General features: G+C 35.9%; 2 protein-coding genes across 8 annotated transcripts in view; one reads left to right on the top strand and one right to left on the bottom strand.

The window, feature by feature from the left end:
* The window catches only part of frem3 (Fras1 related extracellular matrix 3), a 29,927-nt gene extending 17,216 nt beyond the window's left edge, over positions 1–12,711 (top strand). Inside the window, exons 5-24 of the mRNA XM_042716490.1 lie at positions 43–168; positions 335–586; positions 2,283–2,432; positions 2,563–2,772; positions 2,944–3,141; positions 3,232–3,396; positions 3,492–3,674; positions 3,830–3,960; positions 5,128–5,286; positions 5,631–5,934; positions 6,080–6,211; positions 6,306–6,637; positions 7,565–7,757; positions 7,961–8,065; positions 8,929–9,056; positions 9,185–9,319; positions 9,456–9,582; positions 9,701–9,888; positions 10,526–10,672; positions 10,756–12,711. Of these exons, the coding sequence (XP_042572424.1) occupies positions 43–168; positions 335–586; positions 2,283–2,432; positions 2,563–2,772; positions 2,944–3,141; positions 3,232–3,396; positions 3,492–3,674; positions 3,830–3,960; positions 5,128–5,286; positions 5,631–5,934; positions 6,080–6,211; positions 6,306–6,637; positions 7,565–7,757; positions 7,961–8,065; positions 8,929–9,056; positions 9,185–9,319; positions 9,456–9,582; positions 9,701–9,888; positions 10,526–10,672; positions 10,756–11,274 (3,884 nt within the window). The 3' untranslated portion in view covers positions 11,275–12,711. The remainder of the gene's footprint in view (positions 1–42; positions 169–334; positions 587–2,282; positions 2,433–2,562; positions 2,773–2,943; positions 3,142–3,231; positions 3,397–3,491; positions 3,675–3,829; positions 3,961–5,127; positions 5,287–5,630; positions 5,935–6,079; positions 6,212–6,305; positions 6,638–7,564; positions 7,758–7,960; positions 8,066–8,928; positions 9,057–9,184; positions 9,320–9,455; positions 9,583–9,700; positions 9,889–10,525; positions 10,673–10,755) is intronic.
* Positions 12,712–13,317: 606 nt separating this feature from the next.
* The window catches only part of gab1 (GRB2-associated binding protein 1), a 75,407-nt gene continuing 64,134 nt past the window's right edge, over positions 13,318–24,590 (bottom strand). For all 7 annotated transcript variants that reach the window (XM_042716492.1, XM_042716494.1, XM_042716498.1 and 4 more), the window contains 4 exons: positions 21,889–21,982; positions 21,215–21,341; positions 16,998–17,126; positions 13,318–15,203 (listed from right to left, as the gene is read on the bottom strand). In XM_042716492.1, the coding sequence (XP_042572426.1) occupies positions 15,045–15,203; positions 16,998–17,126; positions 21,215–21,341; positions 21,889–21,982 (509 nt within the window). In that variant the 3' untranslated portion in view covers positions 13,318–15,044. The remainder of the gene's footprint in view (positions 15,204–16,997; positions 17,127–21,214; positions 21,342–21,888; positions 21,983–24,590) is intronic.

The raw sequence follows: 24,590 nt of genomic DNA, 5'->3' as shown, positions 1-24,590 counted from the left end.
TGGAATATTCACTTTTAAGCACTGGAATTTCTCTCTTTCTAGAGTCCACAGTGTTCTTACCTCAAGCAGAATATCATATTGAAGAGGATATAGGAGAACTATTAGTCCCAGTGAGAAGATCAGGAGACGTCAGCCAAGAACTAATGGTTATTTGTTACACACAACAAGGTGAGCTCTACAAAATTATCACACAACCTAATGACAGGATTATTCAAATATTGCCTTTTACAACTTACAAGACCTCACATGACCTTCCTTTATCTTCCATTTCTGGTGTATATTCTGTAGTACTTGGAAGTTTGTTCGTATAAAAAAAAGAAATCCTTCTATACAGGCAGTTCAACTGGGACCACCCCCAGCACAGTGCTCTCCTATTCAGACTACATCACAAGACCAGAGGACCACACCAGCGTCCTTCGTTTTGATAAGGATGAGCGGGAGAAGTTGTGTCGCATCATAATCATTGATGACTCCCTCTTTGAGGAAGAGGAGAGCTTCAATGTGTCACTCAGTATGCCTATGGGTGGCCAAGTGGGAGCCAAGTTCCCCAGTGCCAAAGTGGTAATCTTGGCTGATAGTGATGATGGTGAGTTGGCTAGAACTACATAAATAATTTTATTCAATTTAAAATAACAGTTTTCCAGTTTTTAAGTCTTTGGTGTCACATGATCATTTCTGGTTGGTGCTCAATTATTGACAGTTGAAAATGGTTGCCCTGCTTAATATTTTTTATTTTTTTTTTGTGTGTGTGTGTGTGTGTGTGTGTGGGAACCTTTTTTTTCAGGATTCTTTGATAAATAGACATTTTAAAAGAAAAGCATTTATTTGAAATAGATTTTTTGTAACAATATACACACTAGTGTATTTGGGACTGAGCCTATATACATATAATAGTGCAAGCCAGACTAACTATATTCTGTGCATTTTATTTTTCTAAACCAAAAAGTGCTTTCATGATTGATATTGGAGTTTAAAAACAACTTACTCATCCTCAAAGACACAAAACCGCTTCCTCCATGTTCTGTGGTTATACTGACATCTTGCCTGTTTCTTTATAGTTGCTCTTTTATTACACATGCTTTGAAACCATAGGTAGCCACAGAACAATCCATCTTTACTTTGTGGTCATACCACTGTTGTCCTTGGCAGCATGGTAACACGATAACCCAAAACAAGTTGAAGGAGCACAATTGAGGCCCCTATGACCTTTGTAACGACCCATAAACCTCAGCGAGGGACCTGAAAGAGATTTGTGAACACCCTGTCCATGCAGGATTTAGGATTTATATGCATTACTCAAAGAAAACACAGTCCAAACAAGTCATCTTTGAATTCAGTACGTTCAAAGATTAATTCAGGAATTCACCATTTAAAGCATAGCATTTTTATCTTTTAATTTTCAATAAATTCTCAGTGTTTTCTTCACTCATAAAAAACAGTCTAATAGTTGCAAACAGCTCCATCAATAACATTCCCATCCTCCACAATTTGAGAAATTACCCCAAAAGATATTCATGTGTAAATAATGTATGTACATGCCTAGACTAAAGTGAGGATTAATGTGCATATTGTAGTAGTTCAGCGTCTTGGTGGGTCTGGAAGGGCCCGGTAGTATATTTGTGTCAATTTGCAGGGGGGATGGGGACTTTGTTGGATAGACTTGAGGTCTGGATGCCAGCCAGAGTTGGAATCTTTTTGTTTTGTCTCTGAATTGTTGTCTATGTAGGTGTCACTACTCTCTTTTTCTTTGTACGACCTCTCAAACTTACGGCCTCTTCCCCCACCCTGGAAAGCCCTCTCCCCTCTGCATTCATTTATACTGAGCTTATGCTGATTTTACTCTGGGAGCCTCTCAGACCTCCCAAACACACACACACACACACACACACACACTCACCCAAGTGCATCTTGACAGGAGTAGACAAAACCGTGTGTTTCATCACTCAGACAGGACGTTGGAAATAATGGTAGGTTTCCTGTGCTGTCATGGGGGTGATGGCAGATCCAGATCTTTGTCTGAAACACTAATGGGTCAAAACATCTCTGTGAAAGATGAAACACAACTTAACAATTCTGAGAACAATGGCTTAAATGTCATATTAGCTGCTGGAAGGGAACCTCCTCTCGGCTTCTGTTTTGCTGAAGGTACTACAGGGTCCAAAAGTCTGAGACCACATTGAAAATCTCGGATTCCAAATCTTATTTAAATTTGGAAAATAACAAGAGTTAAAATTTTCAAAATAAAATGAGTGGAAGTTGACTGATCTTTCCTCTCGGTGTAGAGCCATCTTTCTATTTTGGAGAAACCGAATACATGGTGGACGAGAGTGATGGTTATGTGGATGTGAAAGTGTGGAGAACTGGAACTGACCTTTCAAAGACAGCCACTGTCACAGTCCGTTCCAGAAAGAGCAACCCTGTTTCAGCAGAAGGTAAAGCGTGTCAGTCAAAAACAACTGTTGCTGATATATGATTTTTACCTAATAAAATTGTTTAAAAAAGGTGAAAAATAACTTTCATGCATATGATTTTTTCTCCCCCACCCTTTTCTTTTCCTCCCAGCGGGTCTAGATTATGTGGGAATCAGCCGTAACTTGGACTTTGCTCCAGGTGTGAACATGCAAACGTTTCGTGTGACTATTCTTGATGATCTTGGCCAGCCAGAGCTGGAGGGACCAGAGACGTTTGAGTTGGTGCTGCGTATGCCCATGAACGCAGTCCTTGGAGAACCTAGCAAAACTGTCATCACCATCAATGACACTGTCACTGACTGTGAGTAAAGGAAAACAAATGAACAAATAAATATATATTTTGTTGTTTTGTTTGTTTCAGAAGACATTAAACTGCAGATAAAATGTGTATTAGTGCCAATAAAAAATTCTAAATACAGTCATCTTAGTTGAGTGATACTGGTTAATTAATCAATGCTGGATTTTTCTGCAGTGCCCAAAGTCCAGTTTCGAGAGGCAGAGTACAAGGTAGATGAGGCTGATGGAGAGGTGAAGGCAATGGTGTACCGCAGTGGTGATATCAGTCAGAGGTCCACAGTCCGCTGTTACACACGCCAGGGATCTGCCCAGGTCATGATGGACTATGATGAACGACCCAATACTGACGCATCTATCATCGTGTTCCTACCAGGTCTGTTACTTTTTACAACCTCATCCTTTCATCCATTCATCAACCTATAATTTCATGATTTGCTCATCTTTTGTATCTGCATGTTTACAGGAGAGATTGAGAAGCCATGTGTAGTGACTTTAGTGGATGACACAATTCATGAAGAGGATGAGGAGTTCCGCTTGGTTTTGGGCACACCTAAGAGCAAATCACTATATGGAGCTGCTGTAGGAGAACAAAAAGAAGCTCTGGTCACCATCACCGACCATAAAGATAGTAAGTATTCTTTTTATCCTTATTCTTGACAAATATCTGCATAAAGGTCTTAATGAACTTCTCTCACAGCAAACAAAACTAACTTTCCACCGCAGAATCCATCATCAGGTTTGCTGAGATCAAATACAGTGTTAGAGAGCCACAACTTCCTGGAGAGATTGCTGTAGTGAAGATTCCTGTCCTGCGTCAGGGTGACACCTCCAAGGTCTCTGTGGTGAGAATTCACACCAAGGATGGCTCTGCGACTTCAGGAGAGGACTACAATCCCCTTTCTCAAGGTCAACAGAAGACCCAAAATATAAATCCCATAAGATGCCATATTATTATCAGAAATTATTTTAATTTGCATTTGCAACATCCAGGAGTGGAGAATTGACAAGGAGAACGGTTATCTATTTCCTTTCTGTATATCTCTGTTTGCATGTCCTTACAGATGTGGAGTTTAAAGAGGGTGAGACAGAGCATGTGGTGGAGATCCAGGTTCTCTATGATGGACAAAGAGAGATTCGTGAGGCTTTCACAGTTCACATGAAGCCTGACGAGTATATGGTGGCTGAGACACAGGTCAGAGACCATCATCTCTAAAAATACCCCCAGAGACGCCACATCGCACACTCGCACAGACACACGCTAACGTGACTCTCTTGCTAAAATAGCCATGCGGCAGCTGCCTCTGTCAGCAGGAGCCAATCGCTGTCTCCAGTCTCCTTCAGAGGAGTCAGTATGATGTAAATGGGCCTCAATAGACACAGTGACCTATAAACAGAGTTATCCACTGAACATGTACAAAACCCTTTACAGTCAAGGCCTTAGAGGCATTATGGGGGCTTTTTGCGGTCTTGTTGACAGTGAGCGTGTGAGAGATGGCAGGAAATGAAATTTAGAAGAGTGCTTGAACTTGGGTTGACTGCAAATAAATGTCACACATTCAGTCTCTGACTGAACATTTAAAATGTGTTTGGAGCTTTACAACTTATACTACTACTGTATATTGAACTTTTTAAGATTTTAAGAAGTTTAAAAAAATGTTCCAAAGTAGCATTCTTGACAAAAAAAATCAAGAAGTTCTCAAATATATTTTTAAGAACTTATTACTTTTTTCTAAGTAGAACATGACAGGGTTTGGTGTTATTTCACTGTATGCCAGTTGTTGCAAAAGACTTGCTGATCAACTCATTGAAAAACACTTTAAATGCCATATTTTGCATTGCCAGCAGAGTACAGTAACAATCATAATAAGCATACACACTATTTTTGTCATGACAGGCTAGACAGGAGTTTAGCATTCACCATCTTGGTTTTTAATGTGCTGTGCATTTCAAATAATATATTTTTTTAAATAGCCTGTTTCAAGATGGTGGGGTCTCTCATTTACGCTCTCTGTTTACTGTTTAATGTCCCTTCAGAGCATGCATGCACATCTAGTAATAGTAATAGCCAGTGATGTAATGCTGAAATATTTTAAACAACCCAATAAATTCATTAAAAGTTGTTTTTAAGAATACAAAAATATTCTTAACTTTTGTTAAGAATAATTTTATTCTTAAGAATGTTTTGTGAAACTGACATTTTATCATAAACATGTCAAGTGCTTACTTGGAAAAAAGGTTCACAGTGAGTTGATAGTCTTTTTACTGCTGTTTATGTTATTGTAGTATTGACGTACTCTGTTTTCCCTAAAATAAGATTGGTAGCCTAAATAGTTGTCTTTTCCTCTTTTAATTTTTGTAGATGAATAAGGCTATTGTGTACATTGAAGAGATGAATAGCGTCGCTGATGTCACATTCCCAGCAGTCCCTCAGGTGGTGTCCTTGCTGCTGTATGATGATACGATTAGGGCCAAGGACAATCCCCACCCTCCAACCGGCTATCCTGTTGTGTGCGTTACGGTGAGTGACACCACAGATGTCAGTTAATTCCAATTAATCACTGTCCATTTCATTTTTTTATTAATTAATTTTAATTTTTGTACATTTACCATATAAAAAAAAAGAAAATATTGGAATGTACAAAAGTTGTGACATCTTGCAAATGGAGAAGGTGAAGCGACCTTGTCTCAGTGAACAATAATTTTATGTTGTCATTCAAAATTATGGGTGGCTATAGTATATCTGCAGTTTTAGTCTCTCATTCTTCCAAAAAACAAACAAACAAACAAACAAACAAACAAACAAACAAACAAACAAAAAAAAAACAGTAATTCTGATATTTTCTTGTGTCCATGTTCTATCAGTCCTGCAACCCCAAATACTTTGACTTTGACAAGACTGGCTCCATTTGCTCAGTGGAGAACATCAATGACACAATGACTCAGTACCGCTGGATGGTTAGTGCCCCTAGCGGACCGGATGGAGTCACCAGCCCCATGCGAGAAGTGGACACCAACACCTTCTTCACTAACACCAAGTCCATCACATTGGACTCCATCTACTTCCAGGCTGGCTCTCGTGTACAATGTGCTGCCCGAGCCTTCAACGTCAATGGAGACGCTGGGCTGGAGCTCAGTTCCCCTATTGTGGTCATCAGCCGAGAGGAGGGTGAGGCTCTTGGTTTTCATTTCTTGATGAATTACTAATTCAACAAAGCACAGGGTTTTGTCTGTTTGTTTGTTTTACTGTTTTGTTGGAGATTCTAGGAAAACGTATAAGATTAAAAGTTAATGAATTTGTCTGCCACCCTTAGGCCTGTGTCAGCCTCGTATACCTGGCACAGTTGGTGCTGAACCATTCTCCGCTAAAATCCGTTACACCGGCCCGGATGACCCTGACTACCCCAATTTGATCAAACTCACTGTTACTATGCCTCACATGGATGGTAAGTGACAAACAATGGACTACCACTAAGTAAGCAAATGTCAACTGAAATGTCTAAAAAGTCCAGGATATTAATCTCCACACTTTTTCCTTAGGCATGCTGCCCGTTATCTCCACACGTCCCCTTTCTAACTTTGAGCTAACCCTTAGTCCAGATGGCACACGAGTAGGTAACCACCGCTGCTCTAACCTCTTGGATTTCAATGAGATCCAAACAGCACATGGTTTCATCACTGACGCCACAAAGAACCCAGAAATTATTGGCGAGACTTTACCGTACCAGTACAGCGTGGCCATCCGTAGCACCAATTCCCTTCGATTCTACCGCAATCTTAACCTGGAGGCATGTCTGTGGGAGTTCAGTAGCTACTACGACATGTCAGAGCTGCTGAATGACTGTGGAGGATCCATTGGCACAGATGGACAGGTAAGGATTCCGAGAATCTGTGTCATTCAAAGCTATGTTCAATCAATAATTTAAGCCAATGTAACTTTTTTAAGGTAACATCATAAAAAAAAAAAACTATTAAATTCTATATATATACCGTTTATACTGTTTGAATGCTTGGGGTCTGTAAGACTTTTTAACGCTTCTGAAAGAAGTCTCCACATGCTGGATTTATTTAATTAAAATTTCAGAAAAACAGTAATATTGTGAAATATTATTACAATATAAAATATCTTAAAAACATAAAATTTTCTATTCTAATATACTTTAACATGTAAAAGGCAAAGTTAATTTTTCAGCATCATTACTCCAGTCTTCATTGTCACAATGATCCTTCAGAAATCATTCTAATATATTGATTTGCTGCCCAAGAAATATTTCTTCTTCATTATCAATGCTGTGAATAGTTGTGCCGTTTCATTTTTGTGTGCAAACGGATTTTTTGATGACTACAAAGTCCAAGAGAAGAGCATTTATTTGAAATGGAAATCTTTTGTAACATTATAAATGTCTTTTCTGTCACTTTTGAACAATTTAATGTCTGAATATCTGAATATACACATTTTTATATATGTAGAATTATTTATTTTATATGTTAAATACTTGCATTTTTATGATTAAGCTGCTTGTCAAAATGATTAGTATTTGGTCAGTCTAAATGAGCCGCATCTTATTTAAGAAACAAATATTAAATATAAATACATTTTTGTCAGGAACTACAGTTTGTTATAGAAAAATCAGATATATGCAAATTTTCATCATAAACATCTTCATATACAGACTGAAAAATCCTAATAGAGTGTTTGAAAGTGTATTTCCTGCATAAACACACACACAAAAAAAACAGATTCAGTTTACACATAATTTTTTTTTTAAATGTGGTTTTCTCTGTTCCTGTGTCTGTAGGTGTTGAATCTTGTTCAGTCCTATGTAACCCTGCGGGTGCCTCTGTTTGTGTCCTATGTCTTCCACTCTCCCGTTGCGGTTGGTGGATGGCAACATTTTGACCTACGGTCTGAGCTGCGGCTCACCTTTGTGTATGACACTGCCATCTTATGGCAAGATGGTATTGGAAGCCCACCAGAGGCTGAGCTGCAAGGTAGTACTTTAACTACACTGCTTTAACTACAAGTGATGCATCATAAACTCAAAGAAATTCAAATGGTGAAATTAAATAGACATGAATATAGATTAATGCAGGTTTTAAAACATCAGCATATATCAGTCTTTTTCTCCACCTAAACCTTCAATGAAAATCACTATAACCTGTCTGATGTTGTTATTTGTGCTTTTATTTTATAGGTGCCATGTATCCCACCAGCATGAGAATAAATGATGAAGGCCGCCTTGTTGTCAATTTCAAGACTGAGGCTCGATTCAGGGGACAGTTTGTCATGTCTCATCCAGGTAACCCAAAAATACACAGACACAGGTGCAGATGAAAACAGACACATACTCATATCAGCTGACAAGCTCTCACAGTGCTGTCAAACTCTGTCCCAAAGAGAAAATCTATAAGCTACAGTACAATGTGCCCCTACTGACAGTAAACGTCCTGTCACTACCCTCCTGACAGAAACCTTTACTGCCCTCTACTGGTAGTGAAATTATATTAAACAAACTTTTTTGTTGTTGTTGTTTAATACTGATTCGACACCATGTAGGTCTTTGGAAACGATGAACGATCACTGTTTCAGTTATTTCTCAGTCTCACTGAGTCTGAAGCTCCTCTCACTTTTCTCGTAAATGTAAGCATGATTAGTTTTGCACCGGATTTGTTTTGGTGCACTTCTGTCGCCATTTATTTCTCATGTGGCGCCTTGTTGGAAATAACGTTACCGTCACAAAAAGTACCTCATTGCGATGCAATTCACGCCTGTGTCCTCACGTCTTTTTAAACTACAGATGGTAAATTTATCCTCATCAGCGCAAACGGATGTATCTGTATTCATTTCCATTGGTTATGTCTCTTCTCAGCTTCAAGCGGTGGTAATTTATCGATGCGTGGCCTCTGATTGGTCGATCAGTACACTAAGCATAACTAAGATCTTTTATTGTCTATCTATCTTTTTGTTATTACTTATTTTTGTATTGATAAAATAAACTACACAATATCTAAACCCTAGTAATTATACATTTTATAAGTTTCTAAATGAATGTGTCAAAATATTGTCAAATGTTATTTTAGTTAAATATTACTAAAATAAGTAATGTTCTTAAGTCATGTTTAATTGTAATTTTAAATGGCTGGTATTTGTATTGGCTTTCAGGAACCACTTTGTCCTCCATGGTAATGTCAGCGGACCACTCTGGACTTACATTCACTCTCTCCCTGATCAGAACTGAGCCCACTTACAACCAGCCCATGCAACAGTGGAGCTTCGTTTCTGACTTTGCTGTAAGTTCAAGTCCAGTTTTCTACTTTTTGTTCATTTTAGATACTGTCAGTCATAGTATTCATACAGTAAATGCAGGCTTTAGATTGTATGAATATTAAAAAGTTAAACTGATCATATGTGCGTGTAGGTGAGGGACTATTCCGGCACTTATACTGTGAAGCTGATTCCATGCATTGCTTCACCTAACGGAGAGTTCACCATACCCCCTGTGTGTCACCCGAGAGAGCCCCTCACCTTTGACATGGACATCCGCTTCCAGCAGGTTGGTTTGTCTTTTTCATTCTGAAAATTTGGTATTGATCATTGATTTAACTATACAGTTAGAGCGTGTTCATCTAATCTTACAAGTCACAATGAATATTTAAGCATGATGCTTATTATTTTGTGCTGTTTCTCAGGTGAGTGACCCTGTAGCAGCAGAGTTCAGTTTGAACACACAGATGTTCCTGCTGTCGAAGAAGGAGATGTGGCTGTCTGATGGCTCCATGGGCTTTGGAGAGGGCACGGACACTGCCTTCATGGAAGGTGCTAGAATCCAAGAGCAATATAATATAATTATTTAAATATTAGTTTAGGTGAAAATAGTTGAACTACTCAGTTCCTGCCTTAGTGTGAAACTTTGTTCCGATCGGTTCCCCTGTAGGTTCAAACATCTACGGTCGAGTGATGGTGGACCCAGTGCAGAACCTGGGTGACTCTTTCTCCTGCAGCATAGAGAAAGTGTTCCTTTGTACTGGCACAGACGGCTACGTGCCAAAGTACAACCCTACTAATAAAGAGTATGGATGCCTGGCTGACGCTCCATCCTTGCTGTACAGACTCAAGATCCTGGTATGCAATTTAGTTTAACCTCATACCTTCTTGATTTACTTTACCTTTCGTACAAATGTTAATTATGAATGTAGATCTTACCACTATGTGAATCTTTATTTGAATAGAGAAAGATTAAAATATCAGTGACATAAGAGTGTCAATGGCAAAAGTGCAGCTTTATAAATGCAGTTTAAAATAATCAAAATCATGTGGTTTGATGTGATTTAAAAAAAAAAAAAAAAAAAAAAAAAAAAAACTTTTATACATTTTTTTTAAAGTTTGAAATTGTATTGTATTTTTAGGCAGCTGCACCACATAATATTTTACAGTCTAAACTAAACCTGCCTTGTCATAAAGAGGTCAGATTATATTTCATATGTATTCTGTATTTTGGCCACACCAAATGTTGATTTGTTGATTTGGCAGACAAAAGTTTTTTTTTTTTTTTCCTTCAATTATTAATAAACAATGGTGAAGTTTTTGTACTAGAACAGTTTTATCACTTTGACATTTTTTATTTTATGTCCCTCAAAAAATCACAGTTGATTTCAATACAGAAATAAAAACATGCTCATATTTTCAAGTCATTGTATGTTAATTGAATATCTTTCTTGTGTTCACTGAATGTATAAACTGATTGGTCTTTAAACTTTAGGACAAAGCTCAGCCAGAAACTCAAGCCACCGCCTTCGGAAATGTCCATTTCGATGCCCGCCTTGCTGTGGATACCCCTGGAGCCCTGCCTTTGGTCCGACAACCTGGATCAGATGGTTTCACCCTGTCATCATCTCCACTCTTCCAGGTCAAAGACTCACCATGTTTTATAACCACAGTAAACCCAATATGAACCAGAATCTTGAGCAGTCTTTATGTTTAATTCATCAGGTAATTGCAGGTCGTGAATGGTTCATCCACACCATCTACACACTCCGTTCTAAAGAGAACGCCAGCCGTGGTAAAAGAAGTCTTGAGTACCACCACGCTATATCCTCTATTGCTGACTCTGGCACCCAATCCAGAAGTCGACGTGCAGTACCTGACCCAGAAGCTTTCGAGATTGGTACTGAGAATAATCGAGGAACCAACATTCAGCACATCGCCCTGGATCGCTCAAACCGACTTCGGGTGAGTCAGCCATGGGGTCGGGAAACCTACCTGGAGCACCCTCTGGTGGAGGGGAGCCTGGGCAAAGGGCCTGGTTCAGATTCCTCTCTTCCCGCTGGCATGTCCACATTGCTGGGGGTGGGTGGGCTCATCCTGCTGGTATGCCTGGTTGTAGTTCTGGTGGTTCTCTTGATGCGACGCAAGAGGAAAGATAAAAAGTACCCATCTTATTCCACTTCGTCCTGCACAGCGTACAACAGGGAGCCCATGAGACAAAATGTGGACAGCTCTGAGGTTTAAACCGCCCCTGTTCCCTGTTCATTAAGACATGCCAAAACTAACTCTCACTATGGAGCTCATCTTCTCAAGAAGGAGCTGAAGTTGAGGAGACAGAAAGATTCTGAGATCTAAATCTACAGTTCAAATGACAACATCCAATATGTGGCTCTTTTGGAGGTTTCCACAGCTTCAGTGAAGACATCTTGACTCCAAGACTCTTCATATTACTTGGTCAAACAAAAGGAAGTTGCTTGTTGCCTTTTTCTTAAGATTAAGTTTGAGCTTCATAGTACTAATGTTATTTTAGCGTGCTTCCATCAGTAGTTCTGTGAACCAGAATTGGCCACAGTGATCCTGCTCAGACAAACAGAGCGAATCTGTGCTTCAGCTTGTGTCAAACTCGAATTGAGTTATAGATAAATCATTCATTAATTATAGATAATTTTTTCCCAAAGTTCAAAAAATTCTTTTTGTAAACAAGAATAAAAGGTAAATTTACTTTGGCATGAAAGTGTATGTTGGACATCAAAAGCCTTATTAAACTACCCAGGCAAGATCACTGGGCATTTAAAAAAAAAATAATTTGTCCATTTAATTTTCATGCAAATTTTCATATCAGTTCTTCTTCTGAGTGTGTGTTAGATTTAAGCAAACTGAGAGATGCAAGAACTGGCTTCCTCGAACACTGTTGTAATAAATGTTATCTATTTTTATATGTTCCATGACATGAAATGCTGTGTACAAGAACACAGGTCAGCGTTCCCACATGACCGATGTGTTGCTATGCAAAGGGAGCGTGATGTTTAATATTATTAATGTACTTATTTTTATACCTTTTCAGGATGATAAAATGGGGTTCAGAATTACACAATAATTCTGTGTGTACACAGCTGCCTGTTAAATATCTGGTGTAGAAAGGAGAGACTGGTGCCGTCAAAAAAAAAAAAAAAAAAAAACCTTGAAACCGTGTGAACCACATACATTTTTCATTTAAAATTCAATACAGATTTACAAAATTAAAGCAAATAATGCTGAATATGCTAATTATAATTTCAAACTGTTGTTTGCGTTTTTTTTTTAATTTTGTGGTTTCCAAGTTTATATTTCTTTCAATTTATTGTTTAGTGTTGGTTATTGTTCAATGTATTAAAATTGGATTGTCAGACTCAAACCAAGATTTTTCAACCAATATTTTGTCATTTATATCTCACCCTGTATTATAAAATTACTAAATATCAAATAACTCCAGGACACAAGTTTTAAACCCAACAGATTTAAAGAAGTCTGTGGCAGAGAACCCACCATTAGCCTTGTGTTTGAAAACTGCTGTTTTATTAACTGTATATGTTTTTAAGAATTATTTTCTTTTTTGCTGATGAAAAGAAATCTGTTAAGATACTTGGATACTTGTTTCATTATAAAGTGCCTGTTAAGATAAATGCCTACTTCTATACCCTGTGATGAGTTGAATTTCTATCATTTCAGCTGTCATAAGATCAATCAAATGTGCGTGATACCCTTGATATATAAAATGTTCCAGACAGTAAGGTGTAAACTATTGATAAATTCCAAATTCAAACTGCATTGAATAAGGTGTGGTTGCAGTTGAGGCTCTCTTACATGCAAATGTATCTATCAGGACACCATTTATGATTTAAAGGGATAGTTCACCTCTCGTGAATGTGCGGAAGAACTTGTTGAATGAAGTCATTATTTTTGTTTCTTTGCACACAAATAGTAATCTCGTAGCTTCATAAAATTACAGTTGAACCACTAATGTCACGTGGACTATTTTTAAAGTCACTACCTTTCTAGGCCTTGAACATGGTAGTTGCATTGCTGTCTATGCAGGGTCAGAAAGCTCTCGGATTTCATCAAAAATCTTGATTTGTGTTTCGAAGATGAACGAAGGTCTTACAGGTATGGAAAGACATGAGGATGAGTAATTAATGACAGAATTTTCATTTTTGGGTGAACTATCCCTTTAATATTAACCCATAATGTTCTACAGTATGTAATTGAAATTGCAGTTTTGAAAACAGTTAAAAATCATCACAAATTCCATTAGTTGCAATGCCAGCAGTAATCTCCTGAAGCATCATTTTTATTGAGTTTATTTTAAAATGTACATTTCTTTCAGATTCATTAAAAAAGATATAAAGCATCAGGGTCTGAAGACTCAAAGAAAAAAAAGATTTGAGTAGAAGGGAAACAATCTAGGCACAGCTTTGAATCAAAAGGCATGCTTGAAAAGCCTGTATTGAAATATATACAGCAGAAGCCACCAATGATGTTGCAACACATCAACAGTGTCTTCTTGGCTTAAGAATGGTAGTTAGTAGAGCTATTTTATTTTACACACACAGTAAAGTTTTATGCTGATGTATTCTGAATAGATGTATTCTGACATGAGCTAAAATCACTGAACGGATCATATTTACAACATTCAAAAAAAGTTGCAATGGTAAGGCAATTAGTCTCCAAGAGCTGCGGAACTCCATCTGAAATAAATTATCGAAGTAGCAATAAAATGCATTGATAGACCAGTCACACAGAGAATGAAGAAACATAATAAAATTCCTGAAACTACTCGACCTGCTTCTCCTTCCCTCCATGAAGGCATCTCACACTTAGTAATAATATCTTGCATCGTAAGCAATTTCAAAAGGTTTCTATGAGAACATACAATCTGCAACACTAAAGACGTCATCTATAGCTGCAAAATAAAATAAATGAAATCTATTAAACCTTTCAGTGAGTACCTGACCTCTGCGCTTTTGTAAATTGATACCTTGCTTTGAAGAAAATTAAAAGAGAATAAAACCAAAATCACAAAAATTCAGAGAGCTCTCTTCTCTGTTAAAAACTATCACAGTTCCTGATTCCACCAATAACATTTCATAGTTTCTGATACCATCTCAGACCGTGTAGACTTCTATCCTGCAGAATCCACACCTAAGCCTTAACATACAAGATATTACATACAAATAAAGGACACTTTTATTCATGTACATAACACTTTATACAGTCTGCCTGCTGTCTTAAATGCAAACGATAATCATTTTCAAACAACTAACTCAACTTAGCAGATTTGCGGCACAAGCAACTCAAAACCTTTTGATTGCACTACCGAATTACAACTGAGGCCCCAAAAAATAAAACAAATGAAAAAAATAAAAAATAAACTTAGATGTGTAAAAGTTTCAGATTATCATGAAAAAAAAAAAAAATTGGCTTCTAAAATGCATCCTAAAAACTCACCTTGGCAGTTTTGTGAACATGGAACATTATTTAAAAAAATAAAAAAAATTCAAATGAATTACAAATTCACCAGGCCTGATGCTCCCCTAGCCCGTGGAATAATGTGCTTTAACACCGCGATGTGGGAAAATTCCAAAAATCTGAAACTGTCTGAGTTGATGAGTTTGGGGGCAGTGTGTATCCATGTAGTACGAATAATGCTGCTGTTAGCGTATTTTTCATTTGCCTTTCAGCCGAAAAGGCTTGGCAAGTCCTTCAGCCCCTGTGCAGAGTGCGGTCCATCCTACTTGGAGTCTGTCAGCTTATACATGAGGATCCCTCGGATCAGCTCTCCCCTGTGCGGGTGCTGTTGTCTAGCAGGAAGCAGTGTAAACTAGCTGATCTGGGAGCTGTGACCTAGGCGCTGTCACACAGCTGTATCTAAAATCAAACGTGGAGGCCTGATAGGAGATTCAGAGCGTATGCAGTGTCCTCCGTTCCCCGGCCCCCCGCGAGTCATGACCGTGCAGAAAAGAGGAAAGAGATGGGTGTCATTTGGCCCCTTTGTTGGGGGGATCTTGCTCCGTCGACTGCCGTTCATCACTCCAGGCCTCACGTGTGCTCTTCAGTGCTTGCGTTCGGTGCTGATCCACCACCACATAGTCTACCCGCTCGTCTGATGCTGAAATACCAGTCCCGTTACTTTTCCTGCAAGGTCAAGATATGAGAGACAGTCAAAACAGGAGAGAGATATGCCAAAAGTACCGATGTTTAGGTAAAAAGTTTCTACGGTAGTAGTAGTATATAAAACAGACTTTTTAAAGGGGTCACATGATGTTGCTAAAAAGAACATTATTTTGTGTATTTGATGTAATGCAATGTGTTTATGTGGTTTAAGGCTCAAAAAAACATTATTTTCCACATACTGTACATTATTGTTTCTCCTCTATGCCCCGCCTTTCTTAAAATGCATCGATTCTTACAAAGCTCATTGTTCTAAAAAAGTGAGGTGTACACTGATTGGCCAGCTATCCAGTGCACTGTAATAGGCCGAATACCTCAAGCGTGTGACGAAAATGTTATGTCCCTGATACTGTGTGTCCTGGCGCATTTGAGACTTATCAATAATATCGGTTATCGGATGATAATTGATATTTATATGAGAGAGAGTCAAAACAGGAGAGAGAGATGCCAAAATTACTGATATTTGGGTAAAAAGCTGATACTAAAAAAAAAGGCCAACACTTTTCTATGGTATTAGTAGTATATAAAATAGACTTTTTAAAATTCTTGTTTATTAAATAATTATAATATATAATATAATAATAATTATTTGAAAAGTTGAATAAATGTTTGAATAAATGTTTTCTTCAGGGATGCACTATGTATTGGTACAATATCGGTTATCGGGTGATAATAGATATTTCATTGTAAATGCTAAATCACCCTATTTTTACCCTCTTCCATTATGTAATATTCATATAAAGCTAATCTTTAAAAATACGAATAATTTTATAACGCTGTTAAATGTAATATTTAGAAAATGTTGTGATTCCTAAATTCACTTGTAGCATTAAAAACTACTTATTAGTGTTTTACTCTGACATCTGCATTATATTTTTGCATTAAGTTTATATTTCAAATAAAATTTTACTTTATCAGTATTATAAGAATTGGCTTATGGCTATCAGACAGAATTCTAGAATCTGTGTATCCCAAGTTTACCTAACAGTAGTTATAAATTTACATGGCATTGTTTTAATTTAATGTGAATACTGATATTTAACATATTAAATAATGGGAAAATGGGTAATTCCATTATTTAAAAAGCTAAAAATGATGTATAAAGTATTAAATGTACAAAGAATTGCGGGATATAAACTCGCAATTGTGAGTTATAAAGCCAGAATGAGAATGAGATGTAAACTTGCATTTCTGAGAAAATATCTGTCTTTTTTCCCCCTCAGAACTGGACTTTATAAGTTAGTTTGTATCACACAATTCTGAGAAAAACTTGTGAAATAAAGCCCCAAAAGCCCCCAATAGCCTTCTATATATATATATATATATATATATATATATATATATATATATATATATATATATATATATATATATATATATATTATATATATATATATATATATATATATATATATATATATTATATAAACATATATAATATATAAACATGCTTCCATACTTGTCTGCAAACAATGATTGGAAAAATAATAATCCTCAACTGATGCACTGTTAATGAGAGAGGCCAGAGAATGACTCTATTCCATCAAGCTAAAACAAAAGCTGTTAATTAATAGCAAAAAGGCTATAACAGGTGTATAATCAGAGCCTGAGGATAAGAACACTGGGGTCAACATGTATTATGCCTCCATTGTTACGCTTGTCTAACTCCTGATGATAAGAAACCTCACCCAAACACATCCAACCATAATATTTGATTTTACAATTTGTCTAATTCTGTTTAATTATTATTCATATCTTACCTTCCGAGGAGGAGTTGATTTCCCAGGGTCCAAGTCGAGGTCCAGGTACTCCACCTGCTTGTCTCCTTTGGGCTTCACCATGGGACTGCCACCTCCATCAGCATTCATTGGTGCTGCTAGCTTCATGTTCTGAGATATTAAAAAAATTTATTACAACAAAAAGTTGCATACATAGAGATAATAGTCAATGCTGTAGTCAGAATTAGTTATAAAAAGATTTATGCTACTGATATTAATCTACTACAATGATACTAGATGATGTAAGTGAAGAGTCTGAAATAAGTCTAAAATGCTTAATCTAATTTACCTATCTATCAGTGACATGCGGTGGTTCTCCCAACACTAATTCAAATTATTAAATCGGTAATGAGTTGTGTACACATTATCCTGTCTGCAAAATATGCAGAAATAGGTCTTTCTAAACTCTTTCATATTGATCAGACAGCTTCATAATTCCTTAATGATCAATGTAAGTAATTCAAAATAATGCTAAAATAGATCTAGAGGATTCTGCTGAAGAAGCAACCTCTGCAGATGTCAATCCAACCTCTAAAAGGGTCATTTGCAAGATTATTTCCAAGTTTTTTCATGGTATTAGTACATTTATTACAATAAATGTAATGCATAAATGTAGTTTTTCTATACTGTACATGTTTCAAAATATATCAAGCCTTATTTCATGCTGCATTATTTAGTAACTCAATACAAATCCAATCATGAAGTGACTGTCTGGGAACAATGCTACAATGTAATGCATAGTATACAATTGATACAATAATACAATCATGTATAGCTATGATTATCTTTGAAAAATCTGGAATGTAAGACCTCATAAAACTCTATGCAAGTAATTTAGGTTCCACTCATGTTGAAATAAACAGTTTTTTTGTTTTTGTTTTTAAAATCTAATGACACACATACACTTCTGTTTGAAAGTTTGGGGACATTTTTTTTTCCATGTCTTCAAAAGATGTCTCTTATGCTCACCAAGGTTGCATTTATTTGATCAAAAATACAATAAAATATTACAATATTGTAAAATATAAACACTATTTATAAACACTATGATTTACATGATTTTATATATATACAAAAACACTATTTTTCAGGTGTTTTTCCCAGTTTTGTCAAAGGGATAGTTCAACTAAAATGAAAATTCTGTCATCTTTGACTTTTACTCCCCCTACAGTTGTTCCAAACCTATATGAATTTCTTTCTTCTGCTAAACACAAAAGAGGATATTCTGAAACAGCTAACGGTCACCATTGACTTTCATAGTTTTTTTAAATTTTCTGTAGGATGAGTAAAATATGACAGAATTTTCTTTGAAGGAATTCACTATCCCTTGAAAACACACATCCAGAGTGTTTTTCAATCCACCTTCATAACCCTGCTCACCTCATCCTGGTGGTCTAGACCTGACACTTCTCTCTTTATAGGAGTGATGGGAACTGTACAGTAGAAGGACTCTTCTCTAAAGAATGGAGGAACAGGGAGGAGGAGAGGAGTAGAAAAATCAAAGAGTAAACAGGAAACAAATGGCAAAGGCCCGCAGAGAAACTAGAAATGAAAAATGCAAAATACAGATGAGGCAGACAAGAGGATCCACAAAAGAAGGCAAGGAACAGAATGTTGGAAATAAGAAGCAAAAAAGAGGCAGAGAAATGTCTCTTCCAAATATTGGCAGTTGAATCCAGTGCAACAAAAGCCATACTGTGCATTGTTATCAACAGTTTTACTGCTGCATGCTAACATGCTAGCAAACAAAACAAGCCATGCACAAAAAGCTCCATATTACCCTAGTAAAAAAGTAATATATTTAAAATACATTTATACTAAGTATAGTTCAAATCTATTAACATATCTACTAACATATCGTTCAATATTTACTGATATAAAAATTTGGTAACACTTTCTATGAAGCCCATATTTATAATACATTATAGGTGTAGTCTTAAGGCATTATAATGAATGCATAATGCATTATAAAAAAATAAAAAAAACTTGTAATTTGCTATATCATCTTATGAATATTCATAAGAACAGTTTTAATGTTTTATAATATTTACTAATTTGTGGTTATAGCTTTTAAGAGTATGATGATTTATAACACTGTGAACATGTTGCATCCACTTAAGTTACAATGGATTATATTTCTCACAGTTACAATGTATTATAGTCTCATATCTTGCCATGTTTCTTATGCTACTTTACTTAAAGCAATCAAAGACCACTTATTAGTAATAATAATATATGTTTTTTTTCTCAAACAGGCATAAGATCAGATATCAGATCAGATGAATGTGTAATATGACACATTTGCTTTGAACTATTTTTATTGTAATATTAGTTATTTAGTAAGTTATAGTGATTATTTTAATGGTACTCTTTAGACAGCTGTTGATAAGTAACTCTGCAACTACGTCAACTTGCACTCATTGGAGTATTAGTAGTATGTCAGCTAAATATATGCTAACACTTTATTTTGATAGTTCCCCAACAGACAAACTGACTATAAGTAACTTTGCAAGTACGTCAACATTCTTCCTACCCTAACCTTAACCTAAGCCTACTAATACTCTGATGAGAGTTAGCTGACATGTAGTTGCAAAGTGTCTTATAGTCAACAGACCATCAAAATAGAATGTAACCGAACATATAAACATTGCAGTTTTTTCAGTTGAAATTATTAACCAGCTCACTTCAAAATTAATATTAGCCTTACAGGGAAGACTCAAATAACACTCCACACCTAACCACTTACAAGATGTAGTAAGATACTGTGCAGATCTTAAATAAACAATGTCAAGATATATAGTCCATTATAAATATAAAAGTAGATTTAATATGGTGTTCATTGTGTGTTATAAATAATCAATCTTAAAAGTTATAACCATAAATGCGTAAGCATTATAATGTATTATATTTGTTGTTATGATTATTAATAAGATGATATAACATATTATTAGGTTTTTATAATGCATTACGCATTCACTATAATGTCTTAAGAATACCCTTATAATGTATTATAAATATAGGCTTCACAGAAAGTGTTACCAATTTTTTTTTATTTTAATGCACATTTCTTAATATTAAGCCTAAAATGTGTTTAATGTCACTATTGATGAGGATCTTTGAATAATATCGGTCTTTAAATGCAAGATATTAAAACCTGAATTATACTTGCAATAGTTCTTATTTAGCACAATATATTTTCAGTATATATTTAATTGGATTTCAGCGCTACTTCCGTGCAATTAAAATGCATTTAATACAAAATTAGTTGTTCCAATTTACTGTAGCAGACTTGTTTAGTTTACCAAAAGTACAATTGCATGGTATTTTTTTATTAAGTACATAAATAAGTAAATGCATTTGTAGTATACTTAGCATGGAAAAAAAAAAAAAAGCATTTCAAATACATTTTAGTGTATTTATTTTTCCCTAGGGTATGCATATAAATTTAAGGAAAATAAATAAATAAATGAATGAATAAAATAACACAAACATGGAGCAACAAAGAGGAAAGGCCCTCCAGGTGAAGACACAACAGAAATAGAAGAAAACCTGGAGAAAAAAAGAAAAGTAAAGGTAGGAAAAACTGCAAGGGTCCTTCTATCCAGTCTGCTGAAAGACCACAAAATACCACCAAATTTCTGGGAACCTGAGGTTTTATTCTCACTCTAGCCTTTATGCCTAGTTAAGTTAAATACTTTTATTTAGCAAGGATGCATTGAAGCGATCAAAAATATTTGAAAATATGAAATAACATTAATATAAAATATATCTATTTTTGGTGAACTTTATAAAAAAAAAAAAAAAAAACTGTTTCCACAAAAATATAACGGTTTTTATCATTGATAATAATAAGACATGCTTCTTTAGCACCAAATCAGCATATTAAAATGATTTCTTAAGGAACATGTGACACTCAAGATTGAAACAAATAAAAAAAAAACATATTACACTGTATATATATATATATATAAATGTCACAATATTACTGTTTTTTTACTGTATCAAACAAATGCAGCCTTGATAAGCATAAGATACTTTTTTCAAAAATACTACAAATGTCCAGTCGTTAATGTATGTGTATATAAATTACTTCTATAATTTATATCTGTTAAATGAATTAACTTTATATACATATATACACATATTCCAATTGCATTTATAATTGAGTGGAACGGTAGCTGTGGTGTTTTTTTACATACTGGTTCATCTGTAGACATATTAGCGTGTTGCATGGCTACATAATTCTCATCACAGTCGTCGGAGTCGCTGCTGGAGGCAGTGCTATGCCCCGAGGACGGTCTGGGGGCTGCGGTACACCTAGAGGGGCTGAGCAGCAGGACAACATTTACACTGCCGCTCACACACACACACACACACACATACACACACACACACATACAAAAAACAGCAACACAAACTCTCTCTGTCTGGATTAATGCAAGATCTGAGCTGGACGTCTTTGGCTGATAATGTGGAGCCCAAAACACACTGGGAGTCAAAAAGACCTTCAGTGGCACTGATTCACACACACTTCCAGCATTTCAGACACATGAGCCACATGGCACCTACATCAATGTATTAAATCAATAAATAATTCAAGAACACAATTCATGCCTTTATTGCACTGTCATCACTACCACTTTTGTTATTATGTGGTGTTAGGTAGTGATGACAGTCGAATCACCTAGAATCACAATCAAATTATGGGGACGTTTTACCATCGCTACCATTTTACTATTATGGGATGTTAGGACAAGACTACAGGAATGCATGAATGATTAGTTATTTAGCCTGTGGAGTCTGTGGTGTGGAGGCCATGCAGAACCATGCTTAAATACTGATCTGTTTGAGTGGAAACATTGCTGACACTTACTCCCTCGTGAAGGACCTGGTCACCGGGGAACGGACCGGTGCCGTATACTCCTCCCACTCAGCTAGAGGCTTGATCTCCAAAGGGGCCGGCTTAGCTGCAAAAAAACCCCAGCAGTTTAATGCAGAAAAATGTTCTGACTGACACAGCACCGCCCAAAGGTTTGGTATAATACATGGATATTACCAACAAGACAAGTAATAATATATACATATAAAAAAAGATAAATAAATTACAATTAAATGGCGTGAACAAATCTGTGTGTAAATTAGTCATAAAAACATTTCTACATAAACTGTTATTATTAAAAAATATATATTATTAATTAAGATTTATAAATATTTACACAAATTTGCATGTAATTTAGATGGTGGTTCTCTGCTTTTAGCCAGTAGAGGGCGATGTCTGCTATTTGAAAAAAATAATGGGAGTCAGAAGTAAATAAGTAACATTTCTTCAGTGAGACGAGTATGTTTTACTTATTTGTTTAACCCTACTTAAGAACAGACTCAAATCAAATACAGGACCAAGTCATGAGAACTGAGGGAAACCTGAGGGAAAACTGGAAAGGTTAAAAAGGAAGGCCACTGCCAAAGGAAGGTAAAAAATGAGTGATCATCACACATATCCTCTCTCTTCCTCTTCTCACATATAAGCAGTATCTGATTTAATTATTGCAGCTGGCCCAAAACTCTGCTGAGCTGAGATACACCCAATCTGGCAACTGAGAAGTAGCTGTAGCTGGCTGAAACACATACCAGCTGGTGCCAGTGTGTGAGGGAAGAAAGCACAGACTGATATGCATCTCAAGGCCCTAACTGAACTTTTTGGGCACAGTGAGTGAGTTTCTACTAAATAATATTGTAATATATGGTAGGACGATTACTTCTTAGAAAAATTGCATCACAAAATTTATTATTTTATTTTTTAAATGTTTTTTTCTTTTTCTTTTTTCCAGCCACCTTTGTACTGCTCTGGTAGCATTTGTGACCCTGGACCACAAAACCAGTCATAAGTAGCACGGGAAAATTTGTAGCAATAGCCAAAATACATTGTACGGGTCAAAATTGAAGATTTTTCTTTTATGCCAAAAATCATTAGGATGTCAATAAAAAGATCTTGTTCCATGAAGATATTTTGTAAATGTCCTACTGTAAGTATATCAAAAGTTAATTTTTGATTAGTAATATGCATGGCTAAGAACTTCATTTGGACAACTTCAAAGGCAATTTTCTCAATATTTTGATTATTATTATTATTTTTTTTTTGCACCTTAGATTCTTAGATTTTTTAATAGTTTTATCTCAGCAAATATTGTCCTATCCTAACAAACCATACATCAATGGAAAGCTTATTTATTCAACTTTCAGATGATGTATAAATCTGAATCTTATGACTGGTTTTGTGGTCCATGGTCACATTTCATCTGCAGTGAATGGGTGCCGTCAGAATTCCAAAGAGTTGATAAAAACACTTGTAATGTTTTTTGTTTGTTTGTTTTTTCTGCTGTTTGGACTCTCATTCAGATGGCACCCATTCATTGCAGACAATCCACAGGTGAGCAAGTTATGTAGCACTACATTTACACCCTGATTGGAGATACACTACTGTTTAACAGTTTGGGGTCAGTTTTTTTTTTTTTAACGAAATTAAATACTTTTATTAGCAAAGATGCATTAAACTGTTTGTTCTGTTACCCAAACTCCCCCAAAAAACATTTTTTTTTTTTTTTTTTTTAAATCAAAAAAATCTTACAGACCCCAAACTTTTGAACAGCAGTGTATCTTCCTGATGGCAGGTATATCCTGATACCATTAAACAAAGCAGCATCAGAAAGCTCCCAAAATTTTATCCAGACACCTGGATTGCTCTTCACACTGTTAGTCATGATACGATTCATCCGCCCACTTTCAGCTCTTGTCAATATGACTCAAAAATGCTTATGCAAATGTGTTGGTTAAGTGTTTATAATGTTTATGACTCGTGGGTCAGTGAGCAGTTTGACAGTGAAAGGTGTTTGTAGAGACACTGATGATTGAGTGTCAAATGTTAATCAGTTAGTTTTACAGTACCTGCGATATCAAGTGTGTTAGCTTCTCTCCACCAGTTAAGCACAAGCATCTACCAGAACCTTAAAACCTCATCTATCACAAATTCATCTGCTTAAACATTTAAGAAATAAATCCAACCGCCTTCACAGGAACCACAATCTGTACACACTACAGACAAAGCAATGTATAGTCAACCACATCAGTGACTTAATTATTAAATTATTCTAAAATATCCACACACTGCAGGTAGTGAATGTCTGTATTCACACAGTCAGTGTTTGGGCTGGGAAACCATATTTACAATGAATTGTCAAAGTAGCTTGAATATTCTCAAAGTGAAGCCCCCTATTCTATAGAGGTGTAAATAATGCCTGTAACCAGTGTAACAGGTACTCAAGTAAATGCTGAGTAATATATATGGTTATAAGTCCAGAACATTTAAAGAAGTTAATTTGATTATAAAATGCGGTTATTACTTTAATTTATAACCAAACTATGTGCTAACAGAAATATATTTCGCACTCTAAAATATGAGTACTAGATATGCAAATAGAAATATTTTCATGTTATGGCCGAAAACCAATAAATGGCTGATTGTAATACTCAAAATTTTGTCTAGATATACATTTTGTCTCAATAAATTATAAATGTATA

Source organism: Cyprinus carpio, chromosome B1 (genome assembly GCF_018340385.1).
Source record: "Cyprinus carpio isolate SPL01 chromosome B1, ASM1834038v1, whole genome shotgun sequence".
Classification (NCBI taxonomy): Eukaryota; Metazoa; Chordata; class Actinopteri; order Cypriniformes; family Cyprinidae; genus Cyprinus; species Cyprinus carpio.
The sequence above is the reverse complement of the archived record's forward strand: the minus strand, read 5'-3'. Positions and strand labels throughout refer to the sequence as shown.